The sequence below is a fragment of the Pholcus phalangioides genome, unplaced genomic scaffold (assembly GCF_987345545.1).
Source record: "Pholcus phalangioides strain wild (caught in Gottingen) unplaced genomic scaffold, Ppha-v1.0 ptg000043l_1, whole genome shotgun sequence".
Taxonomy (NCBI): Eukaryota; Metazoa; Arthropoda; class Arachnida; order Araneae; family Pholcidae; genus Pholcus; species Pholcus phalangioides.
Window position 1 is genome coordinate 4,847,797 of NW_028301629.1, and position 19,865 is coordinate 4,867,661.

Genomic DNA, 19,865 nt, shown 5'->3' on the forward strand with positions numbered 1-19,865 from the left:
CTATTCCGTTCTTTTATATCAGTGTACTTTTAACATTTAAGTATTTGCGAACCAGCGCATATATAGGAGAAAGTTTTCATAATTTTCTTACTCTTTTCACATTTCTTAGGCCGGTATTACACTATAAAAGTTTGATAAAAGTTCGTTTATAAAATCTGAAAAATGCAACCAATAGGCGGATCAGTTAAGTTCGCTCGAATGTAACAGATGTGCTTATTGGTTACATTTTTCAAGTTTTAAAAAAAAAAAATTTATCAAACTTTTATAGTGTAATACCGGCTTTATTTACATACTATCTTATTATTAAAATCTGCAATAAAAAAAAAAGTTGGGCTGGGACACTTGCTGCCACCTATCAAGCAAAAACCAAACTATCAATTATAATTCCGGAAATAAAAGTGATTGTTTATTAAAAACGACGTGCAGCACATCAGAAATGAACAATTGGTAGTACGATGCGAAAAATTGTTTATTTTCATGCTGTACACCATTTTAAAACTAAATTTCATTCACCATAATATCTGTTACTATGCTTTTATGTTTCCGGCAATTACTCCAATTCTTTCTTATTTCTTCTTTCTTTTTTGGTGTGCCGAATGTATGAAAAGAGTTGAAAATAATCCGGTGATAGGACGTTTTGTGATGTATGTATTTTCTCCTCCTTATAGATGGCAGCAGTGGTTCCAGGCGTAATAATATTCTTTTATTATGCCATGTGTACAGGGCGTCCATAATTAAAAGTCCCCTATTTTAAAGTAGCCTACAGGTGAAACTAGTCATCAGAAAAATGTGAAATTTTGTGGAGGACTTCATGAAGTGTGATGAGAATTTGTTTCAGAGGGGAAAATTAGTTGCACATGTCACCACCAGAGGGCGTTTCACGTGGAATACCTGTAGTACACATGTAAATTTGTGATGTCACGCAGCAGCTGTTATAAAACCTAGAAACATTTACCGAGATCTTGTTTCTCAATGTGTTTGCTGCTTACAATGATGATAAGTTTACGAGATCGCACTTCTTTGGTCAAATTGTTTTACCGAAACAGCAATTCCTCAGTAATTTCTCTACGGGAATATCGGACTTGAAAGAGGATTCGAGAAGGTCCAATGAATGTTAAAAACCTTCGGAGTATGATAACGAAATTTGAAACCACAGTATCGAGGAAGAAAAACCGTGAGCTTCAAATTCTGCATGCGGTTTTCGACTTTGGGGGCATTTGAAATGTCTGGTAAGTCGTGACAATCCAAGAACTTTACCTGACTTTAAAGGCAGCAGCATTTCACGCCACGTGCTGAACATTTCCTCGCACACACTTCGGTCAATTGTAGAACATGCCATCATGCGATTTCACATGGTATCTGAAAATGATGGCCATCATGCGGAACATGCTTTGTTGCAGTAACAAATGTAAAAGTGTTTAACAATTGTTAAAATTGCAACCGTTTGCCTAAATGTGTCATTTCTTAATAAAACGCCCTCTGGTGGCGACATGTGCAACTAATCCCTCCTAAACAAATTCCCATCACTTCATGAAGTCCTCCACGAAATTTCAAATTTTCTGATGGCTGGTTTCGCCTGTAGGCTACTTTAAAATATGGTCTTTCAATTATGAATGCCCTGTATATCTATAACACGGTCATGTGTATACTCTATAATACTGCTCAGCACTGATTTTGTTCTCGAAGATATTACAGTGATTTTTGGATGATTTTGGAGTGCTGATTCTGAATCTGACACGTTTCTTGAGATAAAGTGGAAATTAGATTTTCATCGGCAATACATAAGCAACATACAAATCACATTTTTGGAGTATTCATTATCTCAAAAACTTTCAGCAAAATCCAGCACCAGTTTTGCAGTCAGCAGCTCCTATATACCGCAAAACCATTAAATGGACGGAGGGACTCGAGCGCTATTCGTTGGTTCAGAATATTTTTCTGGTTGGTTAGATCTCCGTTGAAGGGGGATGCACACGAGAGAAAAGGTGTTACGTTTTGGGGGAACCTCTGCTGTCATCTATCGAAAGAAATCGAGACCATCTGTTGCAATTCTTGAATTAAAATTGGTTGTTCGTCTGAAACCGGTGCGTCGCAACAAAATGAATAACATGTGATATAATACTATGCTTTGTTCCATGCTGCACATCGGTGTAAAGTTAATGCGCTACAACACTGGTTATTATTTATATGTTTGCCACAGAATTTCGGCAATTATTTCCCGTGTACCAAATATGATCGTAATTGAAACTAACGGACAACAGCGTATTTCGCGGCAGACAACCGACTGTGCAGTGAAATTTTCTTTATCATTTTTTAGATGGCAGCAGAGGTGTTCCAATGTTTAGGGGCCGTTCAAGTATTACGTAAGCAAATTTTTAGCCATTTTTGGACCCCCCCCCTCCGTGTCAGCAAAATTTTGTCATCAGCTCTGCCCCTGTGAATCCTAACTCATATTTTCATAAAGGGTGGTTGATGACGTAAGCATTATCCAACCCCCCTCCCTGTCATCAAAAGTCAGAAAATCGGAAACCCCTCCCCCCATCGATGATGACGTAATACTTGAACGGCCCCTTACCTGTGTATTTTTCTCAACTTTTTTTGTACTTGTGGACCAACATGGAAAAACATGGGGAGCAAAAATTCAGAAAATTGCTGGGGTTAACAGAAATTCGGAAAATAGCGAGGAAATATGGGTAAATATTTCATTTATATAGCAGGGGTCGAAGGTACAATTATTCAATCATTACACTTCACGCATTGTTAGAAAAACTGATGGCAGATGGCAGCACCCACACATAATAAGCGTTACACAGAAACAAACTTCACGTCAGATCCACTACACATACACAAACATTTCCAACATGTACCAATTCGTTAGAAATTCCGCAGAGGAATATGGACGAGGTGCACTTGTGGTTTAGTAGCAGTAGTTATAGGAGGGGGAAACAGAAATTCAAGAAAGGGCAGCTTTCAATGGGGATGGAAATGGCGAACCTTTTCGTTGGATTCAATGGACGGGCAGATACATTTTTATATTTGTGTACAATGTGTTGGGGGTGGGGGGAACTGTCTTCGATGATTGATCGTGTGCAATGTTCTCTTCTCTTCCGAAAGCCTAAGAAAGTCGATTCAGAGTCGCCCGACACCAGAATCTCTCCTGCCACTAGCGCTTCCAGTCTAAACACAGAGACTTCGTCAACTGTTCCTACAATCACGCCAATCGTAAGTCCCTCCGAAAGCTTCAAGGTGTGCAAGGTGAGTAGAGATAATTTCTGAATAGTCATTGACCCATTCCCCCCCCCCCCCTTCATACATGCTAAATCAAAATGCGGGCCAAATGTATCCCCCGACGAACTACGAAACCGCTCAAGTTGCCCGCGAAAGAATTTTAAAATTATTTGTCTCGCGCCACATTTCTAGATGCCAACAGCACATATCCAGATCGCTTAAGCGAAATACAGCCTTCTTCCAAATTACTTGATCGACCCGAGGCACACTTCAAGTTCGCTCATTTGGCTCGTGCTACATTTGCAAATTACTCGAGTTGCTGGCGGCACATTCCCAGATCATTCTAGTGTCCCGCGGGAAGCTTTCAAATCACTTACGTGGCTCGCGACGAATTTTTATAGATCAGTTTAGTGGTTCTTGGCACACTTTCAGATCACTTGAACGCTAGAGGGGAACATTTTCAGATCACTTAAATTGCTCGCGGCACATTTGCAAATCACTTAAATGGCCCGTGTCATATTTCCAGAGCACTCAAGCAGCTCGCGGTACATTTATCGACCACTTAAACTGCCCTCGGCTCATTTTCAGCTCGCCTGAGTGGTTCGAGGCATGTTTCAAGATAACTGCCTGGTACAGATTTCGTACTCCCTGGGTAGATCACACGGGCACATCTTGGGCGAATGTCAAAATCACGTCATAAAAAAAAACTCAAGTGGCCCGCGGTACGTCTCCAAAGCAATAAAGTGCCCCCCTCCCCATACTTTACTCCCTTCAAAATATTTATAAAAAAGGCCATGAATCCCTATTTAAATTCCCGTGGTTTAATACCGAACTGAACGAATCAAGCACGACCATGCTCTGTCGCATTATATAAACTCCGTGCATATCAGAGGCCGTGGTCGCGCCGGGAAGAAATGTCTCCAACCGTAGTCAAATGTCAATGTTTGTCCATCTACATATAGGCAACTCCTGTCAAAGTGACGCCGTCATCGGCCAGTTCCGAGCCATCTTCACTAACTGTGACCGACGAAAAGACTGGCGAGGTTCAAGAAGTGGCCAAGGAGCCGCCTATACCACCGCCGAGGACCGTCAGCCGAGGTATTATTCGTATTCCGTCCGAAAAAGTGGTCACTGCCGTTGCGAAAGAGTCTCCCCAGCAGGACTTGGTGGAAAAAGACGACGAGGACGTGTTCTTGCCGGATAGCCCAGTTCCCAAAGGAAAAGTCCTCACCAAGAAAGGGATGCAGGTTCGTCAGCAAGCACTTTGTATACTTGCTGTATATATACATTGTACGATTATTTATTCCAGATTATTTATTGTATATATGTATATCATTGTTATTTTCACATAAATTAATAAATTTCCGGATACACCCATCCCCCGGGAAAGCTTCGATATCTCTCTGAGATGGGAAGCGGGGTGTGTCCGGTCCTTCAATGTTCAATGTATATATACATTATTTATTTCTCTGCTTCTTCCTATGCATTCTATATCACAGTCAGGCGTTGATTCAGATTCATATATAGGGAAGGGTGACTCACCCAGTGCCGTCTTAACCAGTGGGGACCCATTCGGGCAGGCCTAATTTCTGTCATTCTCCTCTTTTCTGAACCACCTCCTTGCCCTTTGTCGATTTCTCTCTGAATTTGTCTCCTTCCTTTCCTTTGTTATATCTAAATTTGTGCCCTCGTTGCTCTTTGCGATGTCTGAGTTTGTCTCTTTCTTGCTTCCTGTGATTTCTGAATTTTTCCTCTTCCTGCTCTTTGAGATTTCTGAATTTGTCGCCCTTCTGCTCTCTGTGATTTCTGAACTTATATTTATATCCTTTCTGCTCTTTGTGATATCTAAGTGGTTTTTTTTTTTTTTTTTTTTTGCTGCTTTCTGCAGCTTGTCTTCTTCCTGGTCTTAGCGATTTCTGAATTTCACTATTTGCTGCTTTCTGTGATTTGTGAATTTGTCTCCTGATGTACCAGACAAGACCCGGACTCTGTCCCTGGAGGGATATAAGCCCTTTACCCGACTGGGTTGAGTCTTGCTGAGGAAGGTCGGATGGCCGGTGGGTGTGGACCCCCACGGGATCTTCTCCCATGGGTGCCCCCCCCTGACCCCCGGCAACCCACTGTAACCCCTTGTTCACCCCAGCAGTCTCCTGATGTTCTCCAACCCCCGTTGTTTCTGAAAGTACCCCTTTTTTCCGAATTTCCCCTCCTCAGACATATGCGCCCCCCAGCCACACCTACGGCGGCCCTGCTCCAAAGTTCTCCAGTTGGTTGTTTTATTTAAAACAGATTGAATACGATACATGACAGGACACATTATATACAGTGTGTACAAGGCAATATGAAAAATCATGTGCAAGATCATGTCGCTACGGGGTATTTGTCTCCTTTCGCTTTCTGCGATTTCTGAATTTGTCTCCTGTCACTTTCTACGATTTCTGAATTTGTCTCCTTTCGCTTTCTGTGATTTGTGAATTTGTCTCCTGTCACTTTCTGCGATTTCTGAATTTGTCTCCTTTCGCTTTCTGTGATTTGCGAATTTGTCTCCTGTTGTTTTCTGCGATTTCTGAATTTCTGGAGAGCGGGCAGAAGACATCTTTTCCGAATTTCTTTCTATTTTCCTGCCCTTTCTGAATTTCTGTCCAATTGCTTGCCCCTTTGCTCTCTTTTGAATTTTTGTTTATCCCCTTCGCTCTTTTCGGAATTTCAGCCTCCTATTTCTTTTTCCTGAAATATCTTCTCCGTGCTCTTTCTCATCGCTTCCTTTCTTTGAGTTTATGCCCTTTTTCCGAGTTTCTGCCTTTCTGACGTTCCTGTGGTCAGAATCTGGAGTCAATTACTAGGCCCATTGGACATTATTAGTTGTGGCTTGCTTACTAGAAATAACTGTTTAATCGTTAGTGGGAGCTTTCCACTTGTATTGGGGACCACTGTCTGGATAATTACTTCACAAATTTTTGATTTACATTCATTCGTGATAATTTAATCATAATCAGATGTCAAAATGATTTTACCCTAGCATTTTCGGGTCTTGTTGATGCTGACTCTTGTTTTATTCTGTATTGACAGATTGACGTCTCCAGTGCGGGGAATGCCAAGTTGATGCAGAACAACACCGTTGCAGAATCCGGCATTCAGCACACTGATGGTGGTGATGATGAGGAGGAAGAGGACGACTTTGGGTACACGCACAGTAAGAGAGCGCCTTTATTTCCCTCCCCCCTCCCTAAAATACTTCAAATTTGCAGCACATGGTCATTCGTAGCGCAAAATTCACGCACTGGAGAAAACTCCAGATATGTATGTAATGCCGATAGAGCATAAGCATCAATCCTGTCAATTTTTATTTTTGTACACACTGCTAATACAAGCAGCTCAACAAATAATGCAGAATAACAGAATGGGAGGAACACCGTGTTCACGCATGGACCTGGCCGAGGGCCTCGTGAACAATGAGATCTTGTGCTGTGATTTCGAGAGTAAGTATACTAATTTATTTAAGCAGGTACTTTGAGCTAATTCGAGGCCCCATATCACTAAAACGACCCACTGCACATTTAACGATAGCTCAGGTGACCTGCGGCACATTTTCAGAACACCGCGGCACGGTTTCTGAGCACTTTACCGACCCTCGACGTATTTGCAGATCGACACGGCACATTCCAAAATCATTTAAAGCGTCCCGCGGCATTGTTCCAGAGCATTGAAGCGTCCCTTGGCATGTTGGCAGATCACAGCGACGCAGTTTCAGGACATAGAAGGGACCTGCGGCACGTGTAGAGATCCCTAAAGCGGCCGTTGTTTTATTCTAGATCACTTAATTAAGTGGCCCGCGACACGTTTTCAAATCAATGAAGTGGCTTGTATACAGTCAAACCTCGTTAGTGCGTCACCCGGTTAACACGTCAATCCGCTTACCGGGTCACTTTTTGGAAGTCCCAATTGTCCTCAGGCAGGAATTCGCACAGCTATGGCCAACTCCGTTTAACGAGTCACTCCGCTTACTAAGTCATAGTTTTGCTCTCCCAAGAGTGACTCATTAACGAGGTATGACTGTATTGTACAAGATGCCTAGTATGGATTATACATTGTGTAGACACCATATGTGGTTGCCGGAGGTGATAATGACATTTAAATTGAAGTAGCTATTTATCCATAATTAAATTTTATTTGACTCCACTAAGACTGTTAAATTCTAGATACGGTTAAATATACGGTTTATTAATTAGAAGAAACACACGGCACGTTAACACATATATACGAAATAAGAATACACGGACACACAGTTAAAAGACATCTCTACTCTGCAAGAAACCAAAGCCTTCTCTCCCAAACAGCGGAAGAGAGGCCAAGAAAAGGCGCGCACCCATAACGAGGTGTTGGCAGATTTATGCTATTCGAAACCAACACCTACACACTCTTGCCGACAGCATCGCCACAGTACTCCCCCACGAGTCCGAAGGACGTTAAGCTTGATAAGGTGTTACAAAACGGACTTTCCGTCCGAACCTCGTGACGAAGCCCTGTGGCGAGGCTGGGGCATTACATATAGATGATTTGCAAACATTAGATTCTTTGCATTCGAGAGAATTAAACAAAAATGCAGGTTTTAAACGATCAATAGAAATACACTTAGATTCATTATTGATACGCAAAGTAAAAAATTTATCAGTCCTATTCAAAACTTCATAAGGTCCTTGGTAAGGCTGCTGTAGCGAACGCCTTACAGTGTCAACCCTCACAAAAACGTGTGTGGATCTGGCCAAGTCCTTGTGCACAAAAATGTTTTTTGAGGAATGATTGGACAAAGGCGAAGGACGAAGCTTTGACATAGTCATACGCAAGTTCGTGACATAATCAGATTTTGAGGTGTGCTTACCGGAATCTTTGAAGAAGTCTCCTGGTAACCTCAGAGATGTTCCGTAGACCATGTCCGCCGGCGTAGCACCAAAATCAGGTTTGAAACTTGAGCGTATCCCGAGTAGAATGGTAGGAAGAACGTCAACCCATCTTTCAGTGGCGTGACACATGATGGCAGCTTTCAAGTCCCTGTGGAATCTCTCGATGGCTCCATTGCTTTGTGGGTGGTAAGCGGTAGTACGCACCCTGTCCACACCCAGCAACTTCGCAAGAGATCGGAAGAGTTCAGATTCAAACTGAGAACCCCTGTCCGTAGTAATGCGTTCTGGAACGCCAAAACGGGAGATCCAATTCGACAGGAAAGCGAATGCCACAGTTTCAGCAGTCTGATCGGGTACAGGAATAGCTTCCGGCCATCTGGTGAATCGGTCACTGCAAGTCACAACGTAGCGATTTCCTTTACTTGGTGGAAGTGGACCCACGATGTCAATATGGACATGCGAGAACCTTGCGGAAGGTAATCCGAATGCACCAATAGGAGAATGTGTGTGACGACCAACTTTGGATCGCTGGCAATGGATGCAAGTTTTGCACCACTCTTTGCAGTCCCTTTCTAAAAATTTCCAGATGAATCGTCTGCGAACCATTTCAGTAGTAGCTTTGGCACCAGGGTGGGAGAGGTTGTGCACTGCATCAAAAATAGCGCGGCGAAACGTTGACGGTACGTAAGGTCTAATTGAACCAGTGGAAACATCACACTGTAGAGTGACTTCAGGAGAACCGAAAGTCATTGGTTTTAACTCGAGACCTGAGTCCATTTCACGAAGTAATCGCAATTCTTCCTCATCCTGAGCGCGAGCCATCTCGGCGAAATCGATACTAGGAGGTATTTCAATTTCCGATATTCTTGAAAATGCATCGGCTACTGCATTTCGATCGCCTGAAATGTGCTTGATACGGGTTGAAAATTGACTAATGAATTCTAGATGACGAATCTGCCTAGGTGAACATTTTTCACTTTTTTGGGAAAATGCATAGACCAATGGTTTGTGGTCTGTGAGAATTTCGAAGTCAGATCCCTCCAGCATATGTCGAAAATATTTAATTGCTGAATATATCGCTAGCAATTCTCGATCGTACGCACTGTATCTGCGTTCAGCTGAAGTTAGCTTACGCGAGAAGAATCCTAATGGCTGAGTTTGATCATTAACTGCTTGATTCAAAACTCCGCCAATCGCGAAATCAGACGCGTCGACAGCTAGAAGGAGATGCGCACTTGAAATAGGATGAGCCAATAGAGCAGCATTGGAAATCATTTCCTTGCATGACTCGAATGCAGATTTTGCTTCCTCAGACCAGACGATTTTTGTTTTATCCCGTTTTTGTTTGCCTTTAACTAGATCATGCAAACATGCTTGCGTAGAGGCAGCGTTTTTCATGAAACGATGATAAAAATTTATTAGTGCCAGAAAACGTCGCAGCTCATCGATTGTGTTGGGCAATGGATAGTCCAAAAGTGCGGTAACACGATCCGGCAACGGGGAAATGCCCTTTTCTGACACAAGATGACCTAAAAACTGAATTTCTTTGAGTCCAAATTGGCATTTGTCAGGATTGAGAACTAAACCGTATTCGCTTAGTCTCTTGAACAACACATCGAGATCTTGTTCATGCGACTTCTCATCAGCTGACGCAACAAGAATGTCGTCTAAGTAAACATAGCAGAAGTCGAGATCCGAGAGGATGCTGTCAACGAATCGTTGAAATGTTTGTGCGGCGTTCCTGAGCCCAAAGGTCATGAAAACATACTCAAAGAGACCGTGCGGTGTAATCACAGCCGTCTTGGGAATATCACTTTCTTTCACAGGAATCTGGTGGTATGCCTTTACAAGATCGAGTTTAGAAAATATTCTTTTTCCAGCCAGACCGAAAGAAAAGTCTTGAATATTGGGAATAGGATAACGATCAGGAGTAGTTACGGCATTCAACCGACGAAAATCACCACATATGCGCCAACCACCTGTCTTTTTTGGGACTAGGTGGATAGGACTAGCCCAAGGGCTTTTGCTAGGACGAATGATGCCTTGCTTCAAAAGCAAGTTAAATTCTTTCTTGACGGCAAAAAGTTTTTCAGGAGAAAGACGTCTAGCCTTTGCGAAGACGGGAGGCCCTGATGTTTCGATGAAGTGGATAATGGCATGTGGTTTGGGTTGAGAATTTAAGACCGAACCAGTGAGATTTGGGAACTTGGTCAAAATTTTATGGTATGTAGTGGCACCAGAAACTGTAGTTAGACCGAGAGAAGGACCAGTGGTAACGACACCAAGAGAGTATAGAGTTGTCAAATTATCAACCAACCGGCGATTCTTGACATCAACAAGTAAACCGAATCTCTCCAAGAAATCGGCACCCAAAATAGGACTTGTGACGTCGGCCACTAAGAAATTGAATGAGAATATTCTCCTCAGTCCGAGATCAAGTTCAAAATGCTTAGTTCCATATGTGTGAATTTTAGTGCCATTAGCCGCATATAACGAAAGGTCGTCAGGCTTGGAAACTTTGGCAAGTGATTTAGGAAAACAGCTCACAGCTGCACCACTGTCAACAAGAAAACGAATTTTCGATTTTCTATCACAAATGAATAAGCGACTTTGAAAGTGGCAATCTCCGGCCGCCGCTGTAACAGGATTGCCCACTAGTTTTCCGAGTGTTGGCAAGGTGAAATGCAACGATGTGCTTTTTCACCATATCGAGCATGATACCAGCACAATTTGCGTCGATCGGAGCGATCTGAAGATTTTTTCCGCTCACGAGTTTTCGAATTGTTTCGCGACCGACCTATGTATTGGTTTCGAGAACGAGAGAGCTCTTCGACTCGTGTAGCGAGCGATGCAATTTCTTTTTTAAGCTCATGCAACTCTGAAGAAGGCAGAGGAGGTTGAGACACCTGAGAAACGACAGCGTTGAAACTCGAAGCTTCTAATATGCGATCAGCTATCTGAGCTAAAGAGTCAAGAGGATCCCGACAAATCGACAAAATTTGTTGAACACTGACGGGTAATCTTTGCTGCCATAATGTGCTCAAAACATCATCACTGATTGTGTTATTCGACAAGTTTCGCATCTCACAAAGTAGCTGGGACGGTTTTTTGTCGCCTAGCTCGCACTCATGAAAAAGAGATTTCAAGCGAGCAGTTTCAGATTGAGCAAATCGGGAAAGAATACGTTTCTTTAGAGTCTCATATAAATCGTGTGTGGGAGGATTACGTACTAAATCACTCACGTAAGACAAGATTTTTGTGTCGAGAACGGAAATCACCGAATGAAACTTCGTCTTATCCGCGGTAATGCCTGCCGTGATAAACTGGGATTCCACTTGAAGGAACCATAAATCAACGTCGGCTTCCCAAAATGGAGGCGCACGGAATGAAACACGTGAGACTTCGGTTCCCGAAAGAGAAAGTTCAGTCTGACTAGCAGTTGCTTGCGGATTTGCCATAGCGAAAGAATGAAGACGGCAATAGTCCTACGAAAGAGAGAAATATTCACTCACCACGAAACTGAAATTAAAATCCACGTTGCAGAGAGGTATTCATGATTCGTTGTAACGTACGAGGCTGAACTGGAACAGTGGTTTCAGAAGGTAATATCCGATAGTCCTGAGTCACCAGTTTGTAGACACCATATGTGGTTGCCGGAGGTGATAATGACATTTAAATTGAAGTAGCTATTTATCCATAATTAAATTTTATTTGACTCCACTAAGACTGTTCAATTCTAGATACGGTTAAATATACGGTTTATTAATTAGAAGAAACACACGGCACGTTAACACATATATACGAAATAAGAATACACGGACACACAGTTAAAAGACATCTCTACTCTGCAAGAAACCAAAGCCTTCTCTCCCAAACAGCGGAAGAGAGGCCAAGAAAAGGCGCGCACCCATAACGAGGTGTTGGCAGATTTATGCTATTCGAAACCAACACCTACACACTCTTGCCGACAGCATCGCCACAATTGTATAATCTATACCAGGCATCTTCAACACGTTGCTCGCGAGCACTATGGTGCTCCCTGAAGTACCCAAAGTGCTCGGATGCTCGTGTCCAATTTTGCGCTCGTGAGCACTTGCCCAACGCTCCAATTAAAAAACCTTGTAAAAATTGCATTCAAGGATTGAAATCATCTTGATTTCATGCATTCGTATGTTAAACTTGCCGTATAAGGGGGTGCTCTTCTTTCGATGGCGGGTAAGGCAGTGCTCGCGACTGGGAAAAAAGGGGTGAAGACCTCTGATCCACATACGGTTAAACCACCCTTGATTTAGAGACACTCCACGCCCCTTGCCTGGTTCCCGCGGCGCACATCACGAGAACCAACCACTTCCGTACGGAGAATATATATAAGTGAGAATGTCCCGAAAAATGTGATCTCTCTAATTTCCGTGAGAGGAATGTGACTCGCCCCCCTCTTCATCTTGAGATTTATTGGCTTCATATCTTTATAAAATCGATATCATAAATTTCCAAGGCTTAGAATTAGCTCGTCACCAATATTTCATCGCCTAAGGAATGACATGGGAGTTATTTTAATATGTCATAATAATTCGTCGTAATTCTTAATTTTAAGCACGTAATACGTCATTCGGGCGGATTGCGTGTGTGTATTGATATCAAGAGGATTGATCGGTGGTGGATCTCCAAAGAAAAATTTTTTTTGGAGTAATTTTGGTGCGTTTTGGAAGAATTTTGGAGTGTAATTACTCGTTTTTTTTAAACCAATTTTTATCGGATGTTCCCGTGATTAATCGTATCATGCCGAGTTTAAATTTTCATAATTATTTTTTTGTTTCAATTCACATTTATTGCGTGTTCAGATCTTCTTAGAGCAGAGATCTTCGATCTTTTTTCTAGTCGCGAGCACTCCCTGTATCCATCATCAGAAAAAAGAGCACCCTTTTCGACATACGAATGCATGAAATCTGAATGACTTCAATCCTAGAACGCGATTTGTACAAGGAATTTAATTGGAACGTTGATCAAGCGCTCGCGAGCACGAAGTCACACACCAGCATCGAGCACTCTGGGTGCTCCGGGGAGCACCGTGGTGCTCGCGAGCAACGGGTTGAAGATACCTGTCTTACAGGGTGATTGTAATATTATTAATTACTCTGTAGTTTTCTCAAAAACCGCTTATCCGAATACAGCCAAATTTTTAGGGTATCTTGATGAGATTTATAAAGTAAAAAAAAAAAGTTCAATTTTTTACCACCAGTTGAAAAAGTTGCGCTTATTTATTTTTTAGTTTTCCCATGGACCATATAGCGTATATATATATATATACCAAGTTTCAATATAATACATCCTCCAGAACGGGCGATACGTAGGTCTGAACAGTGTCAGTGTACTGAAACTACTCAGACCTATGTAGCGCCCGTTCCAATAGTTTTCCATTGAAACTTGGTATATACGCTATATAGACTATGTAAAAATTTAAATTTCCAATAAAAGTCGCCACTTTTCCACCTGGTAATTGAAAATTGAATTTTTTTTTTCATAAATCTCTTGATTACACTATAAAAGTTTTATGAGAGTTCTTTTATAAAACTTGGAAAATGCAACCAGTAGGCACATCGGTTACATTCCAGTGACCAATACGCCTATTGGTCGTTTTTGTTTTTTTCAAGTTTTGTGACGGGATCTTTTATCAACTTTTTACAGTGAAATCCCGGGCCTTTTATAGATACTTTCAGCATTCGCGCGTATCTATTCTATAATATAAAATCACAAACTCGAAAAGGGCCTGTTTCTAAGCAACCGAAATTAGTGACGATTTTATGTTACGTTTTTGAGTGACGGAAATATGTTACGTTTTTGTGTTACGGAAGTCGGTTACGTTTTTGTGTTACGGAAGTCGGTTACGATTTTGGGTCAAGTATTCATTCAACTCTAGCATATATCGGGACCCATTTGACCCATCGGGACCACGTTATGTGCATGTACCGAGAGGCTCCTACATCCTACAGCAGAGCTCTTAGGCTGGAATTTAGATGGCGAGCCTCAAAACCAGATTTTCAGGGGCCCCTCTGTGGTTAATTTATAGTGTGAAAAATCAAAAAGTGATAAGAATCGTTGTGGCCCCTGTCAGCCCTGCCCTTGGGGGAGGTCATGCCGAGAGGTATGTATATGTATAATATACATACAACAGCAGTGCTCCCAACACACAGGGTCGAGGTACCCGGGGGGAGGATTGCACGTATAAGTTGAAAGTTTTCATTTCCAGGGGCCCTTGATGGATCTCATTGTTTTCTTGCTGCTTTAACGTTGAAAAATTTGCGATAGCGGAAGCAAAAGTCCCAGTCTGGGACCCCATAAAATTTGTGAATTCGGTCACGGGTAGTTGCGTGGGGGGTCCTGGATTTTATTCGCTGGTGAAACGAATACAAATGAAAATTTTACATGGCACTCGCATCGGGGGATGACCGACAAGCTTCCAAGTCGGGGGCCTCCATGTTTATATGTTTCATTTTGAGGGCCCCTGGATGAATCTCATTCTTTTCTGTTGTAGAATTTGCAACAGTGAAAGCCAGAGATAAAGCCAGTCTGGGGCCCCACTAAAAATCTGCGTATTGTGTCCCGCTACTGGATGTGGGGCCCTGGATTTTATTCGTTGTAAAATTGATGAAAATGAAAAATTTTCGTGGCCCCTCACAGGAGTGTGTCCGACAAGCCAGGTCAGGGCTCCCTGGAAATGTTGACAGGTTCTAATTCGGTGCCCAGGATGTATCTCATTGATTTTTGTTGTTTAACATTGTAAAATTTGCAACACATCGGTAGCCCAAGATATATCCAGTGTGGGGGCCCCACTAAAATTCTGAATTCTTCTAAATAATGAATTCTCAAAGTAGTAATATTTTTTTCAACCATATTTTTTTTTAAAGCTTGTAACTAAAATTCAGCGAATTGAATCTGGGGACCCCCATGGGGAAGTTTTCTGGGGGTACTTGATGAATCTCATTTGTGTTTTTTGTTGCTTTATTATTATTTTTATTAAAATTCGCTTCTTCAGTAAGCTGGTGCTTTCACACGTCCCTTTCCATAGCACGCTGATGAAGTGGGACGAAATAAACAAGATATGTTGTGAAGAGAAGTGGGGGGGGGGGGTCACCAAAGGCGGCAGGGGGGCAGAGGCCCCCTAGTTATGTGATAATTTACATCTTTTCCGGATTGCGATCCATCCCGTAACCAGGGCTGCCATTATCAGAAGCAGGGCAAATCATTTCGGGGTTCCTATTAGCATAGATTTTATATATTTTATGGAGACGGAGATTGCATTGTCTCAGAAATGCTGGACAATATCCACTGAAAAATAATATGGGCACAATATTAAATGTAAATTATCACAGAAGTTATTGAAAATTCTGAATCGATGAAAGTTCAGTACTAGAGAGGGTTTTAAATTCAATGAAAGAGAGAAATAATTTTATAACTAACTAGCTATAATACCCGGCGCTGCCTGGGTTTTCTTCAATGGGGCTTTTTTGGATCACGTGATATCTCCCTCTCTTTTTCTTGAGGGACATACAAACCGTGTCCAAGTTAACCAATATGGCGACCTGCGCGATTCATGAAATAAACAAATCTAGATTTACACAGAAACGTAGAAATGAATATATATTTTTCTTTTTTTAAGGGGCGCTAGGTATTTCGACCCCCCCCCCCCCCGAACTTCAAGTTATCCATCTGTCTGTTCCAGCTTCCAAAAATCCTTAGTTAAAGCTGTGGAATTTTTTCGATGCACTTTTCACGGGCTCATAACTAATTTTAAAATATCCTAACCCACATGAATTTATGCAAATAAATATCAAAAGAGACAATATGGAGACATTAATTTTCATACTTGAGAAGATATAAATGAAATCAATGATATTGCTCGAATATCCAACTCAAAAGTATAGGTTTGGCTAATTACTTCGTATTTAATCTCCTGGGCTAAGCGAACTGAATATTTCAAAAATCGGGAATTCAATACAATTTTTAAAATTATTGATGGGGCGGAAAATCCCACTAATTTCCGCATTTCTACAGTAAAATCGACAATTTTAGCACTGATTTCTATGAGGATCACCCTTTTCCTGACTCTCAAAGCGATGCTGATGATGATTATGACGTCTATTCAAAAAGCCTCATTACTGAGAGTATATTGAAAATGTGGCAAACCATTATAAAGGCATAAACTATCATACATATACTAACAGGATTAAAGAAGTGACAAACCGTTGTAAAGGCATATACACGTCTGAAACGCATTGCTAGGGAACCACGGTAACCAAAGTAAACGTTCGGAAACTGATTGTCGAGGCCCAAAAACCATTGTTGCCGGACAGTTTTTTGCCCATTTGGGGCATTTGCCCTGGTCTGACGAAATTTTAAAGTAGCCTATCGTTCAAGTCGGGTCCCATTTAGTATATATGCAAAATTTGGCGACGATCGATCTAAAATTGTAGATTTGTATAGAGAACATACACACACACACACACACAGAAAATCAATTTTATATATATAGATTGTATGACATGAATGTCGCTCTCCACTTGTTAATACAAGATATGCAGAAGACTGGATGTTGTGAAGATATTTATTATTTGAGATGTTAATTTTTTTAAGGAAGGAAAAAACTCATCTCTGCCTCTACCGGGAGTCGAACCCGGGTCCCTCGATTGCCGGACGAGTGCTCTGACCACTAAGCTACAGAGGAGATAGAGATTTTCCTTCGCTAGAGCGTTTTCCTTCCTTAAAAAAATTAACATCTCAAATAATAAATATCTTCACAACATCCAGTCTTCTGCATATCTTGTATTAACAAGTGGAGAGCGACATTCATGTCATATATATAGCCCTCTGGTGGCTCGTCGTCCATGAGCTATTAACTGATCGGTTTCACCGTCCATTGCACGGTTCCGTTCGGCATATATACGCTCTAGCGAAGGAAAATCTCTATCTCCTCTGTAGCTTAGTGGTCAGAGCACTCGTCCGGCAATCGAGGGACCCGGGTTCGACTCCCGGTAGAGGCAGAGATGAGTTTTTTCCTTCCTTAAAAAAAATTAACATCTCAAATAATAAATATCTTCACAACATCCAGTCTTCTGCATATCTTGTATATATAGATTGGTTACCTTAAAATTCGGACCTGATGATCTGAGAAGTAATGAAAATATAGAATTGATGATTTAAGGCAGTATTTCTTAATCTTTTTCAGCTCATGGCCCCCTATAGATCGCATTTTTTTCTTGTGGCCCCCGTGGGCCCCCTACCCTCATCCAAGAGTGAGATACTTTCTATTTTTTTTATTATGAATGTAATTTTGATAAATCAGGCCAATCTCTAGAATCCTGGCTAGGCACGGACTCAAAAATGGCGGATTATCATCTCTCCCAAGAGTCAAATTATATCTACTCTATAATATAAAATCACAAACTCGAAAAGGGCCTGTTGCTAAGCAACCGAGTGATGGAAGTGGGTGAAGTTTTTGAGTGACGGAAATCTGTTACGTTTTTGTGTTACTGAAGTCGGTTACGATTTTGGGTCAAGTATTCATTCAGATCTCATTGTTTTCTTGCTGCTTTAACGTTGAAAAATTTGCGATAGCCGAAGCAAAAGATATATCCAGTCTGGGGGCCCCATAAAATTTGTGAATTCGGTCACGGGTAGTTGCGTGGGGGGTCCTGGATTTTATTCGTTGGTGAAACGAATACAAATGAAAGTTTTACATGGCACTCGCACCGGGGGATGACCGACAAGCTTCCAAGTCGGGGGCCCCCATACAGGTTTCATTTTGGGGGCCCTGGATGAATCTCATTCTTTTCTGTTGTAGAATTTGCAACAGTGGAAGCCCGAGATAAAGCCAGTCTGGGGCCCCACTAAAAATCTGCGTATTGTGTCCCGCTATTGGATGTGGGGCCCTGGATTTTATTCGTTGTAAAATTGATGAAAATGAAAAATTTTCGTGGCCCCTCACAGGAGGGTGTCCGCAAGCTTCCAGGTCAGGGCTCCATGGAAATGTTGACAGGTTCTAATTCGGTGCCCAGGATGTATCTCATTGATTTTTGTTGTTTAACATTGTAAAATTTGCAACACATCGGTAGCCCAAGATATATCCAGTGTGGGGCCCCACTAAAATTCAGCGAATTGAATCTGTGGACCCCCATGGGGAAGTTTTCTGGGGGTACTTGATGAATCTCATTTGTGTTTTTTGTTGCTTTATTATTATTTTTATTAAAATTCGCTTCTTCAGTAAGCTGGTGCTTTCACACGTCCCTTTCCATAGCACGCTGATGAAGTGGGACGAAATAAACAAGATATGTTGTGAAGAGAAGTGGGGGGGGGGGGGTCACCAAAGGCGGCAGGGGGGCAGAGGCCCCCTAGTTATGTGATAATTTACATCTTTTCCGGATTGCGATCCATCCCGTAACCAGGGCTGCCATTATCAGAAGCAGGGCAAATCATTTCGGGGTTCCTATTAGCATAGATTTTATATATTTTATGGAGACGGAGATTGCATTGTCTCAGAAATGCTGGACAATATCCACTGAAAAATAATATGGGCACAATATTAAATGTAAATTATCACAGAAGTTATTGAAAATTCTGAATCGATGAAAGTTCAGTACTAGAGAGGATTTTAAATTCAATGAAAGAGAGAAATAATTTTATAACTAATTGGTTACCTTAAAATTCGGACCTGATGATCTGAGAAGTAATGAAAATATAGAATTGATGATTTAAGGCAGTGTTTCTTAACCTTTTTCAACTCATGGCTCCCTATGGATCACATTTTTTTCTCGCCCCCCCCCTGTCCTATCCAGGGCCTCCTCTATCCTCATCAAAGATTGAGATGCTTTCTATTTTTTTATTATGAAATTTTAATAAATCAGATCAATCTCTGGAATCCTGGCTAGGCACGGACTCAAAAATGGCGGATTATCATCTCTCCTAAGAGTCAAATTATATGTTAAAAAACAGTCTGTGTAAAATACGGTACGATCCAACGAACATGCACGATAAATCGACCTACACATCAACCGTTGCTCTGGCGGCCCTTCATACTTATCTGGGAGTAACAGATGAAAATCATAGCACCAGATCCCATATAGTGCAGTCCCCATCCCTCCATTATAGACATGAAGACCCGGGTCATGCCCACATAGACCCAAGGGTTAAGATGACCCTGGTTCTATGAACGGATCTGATGAATTCTGAAAGTAGTAATATTTTTTTCACCCATATTTCACTTTTAAAGCTTTTTTCTCTTCACTGCTCTCTTTGACTCCCTTCACCACCTGTCGTGGATCACCTTTCTTCTGATTTTCTTCCGTGGCCCCCCCTAGAATATTCCAGGACCGCAAGGGGGCCATATGGCCCCAGGTTGAGAACCACTGATTTAAAAAAGAAAAAATAATTGAAATATATAATTCCAGCACCAACCAATGCAAATTCAGAATTAACGAAAAAAATAATTCCTGAATAGATAAGAAAAATAATTCCAGAATTGATGAGCGAAATTATTACAGAATAGATGCGAGAACTAATTCCAGAATTGAGGAATGTTCAGAATCGATCTGAAGATTCAGAATTGATGAAAAAATTAATTCTAGGAATGATAAATATCCACAAATGCATGAAAGAAATAATTCCGAAACTGATCGAGATATTCAGAATTTACGCAAGACATAATTCCAGAATTGATGGAAATTCAGATACGCTGTGAATATT

General features: G+C 41.5%; 1 protein-coding gene across 6 annotated transcripts in view; it reads left to right on the forward strand.

Moving 5' to 3' along the window:
- Positions 1 to 19,865, forward strand: part of LOC149063817 (multiple PDZ domain protein-like) — a 689,010-nt gene that overhangs the window by 569,112 nt on the left and 100,033 nt on the right. For all 6 annotated transcript variants that reach the window (XR_016196092.1, XM_089255618.1, XM_089255619.1 and 3 more), the window contains exons 25-27: positions 3,115 to 3,255; positions 4,191 to 4,475; positions 6,298 to 6,421. Coding sequence is in view for 5 of the 6 variants with exons in the window: in XM_089255618.1 (XP_089111744.1) it covers positions 3,115 to 3,255; positions 4,191 to 4,475; positions 6,298 to 6,421 (550 nt within the window). In the remaining variant the exon portion in view is untranslated. The remainder of the gene's footprint in view (positions 1 to 3,114; positions 3,256 to 4,190; positions 4,476 to 6,297; positions 6,422 to 19,865) is intronic.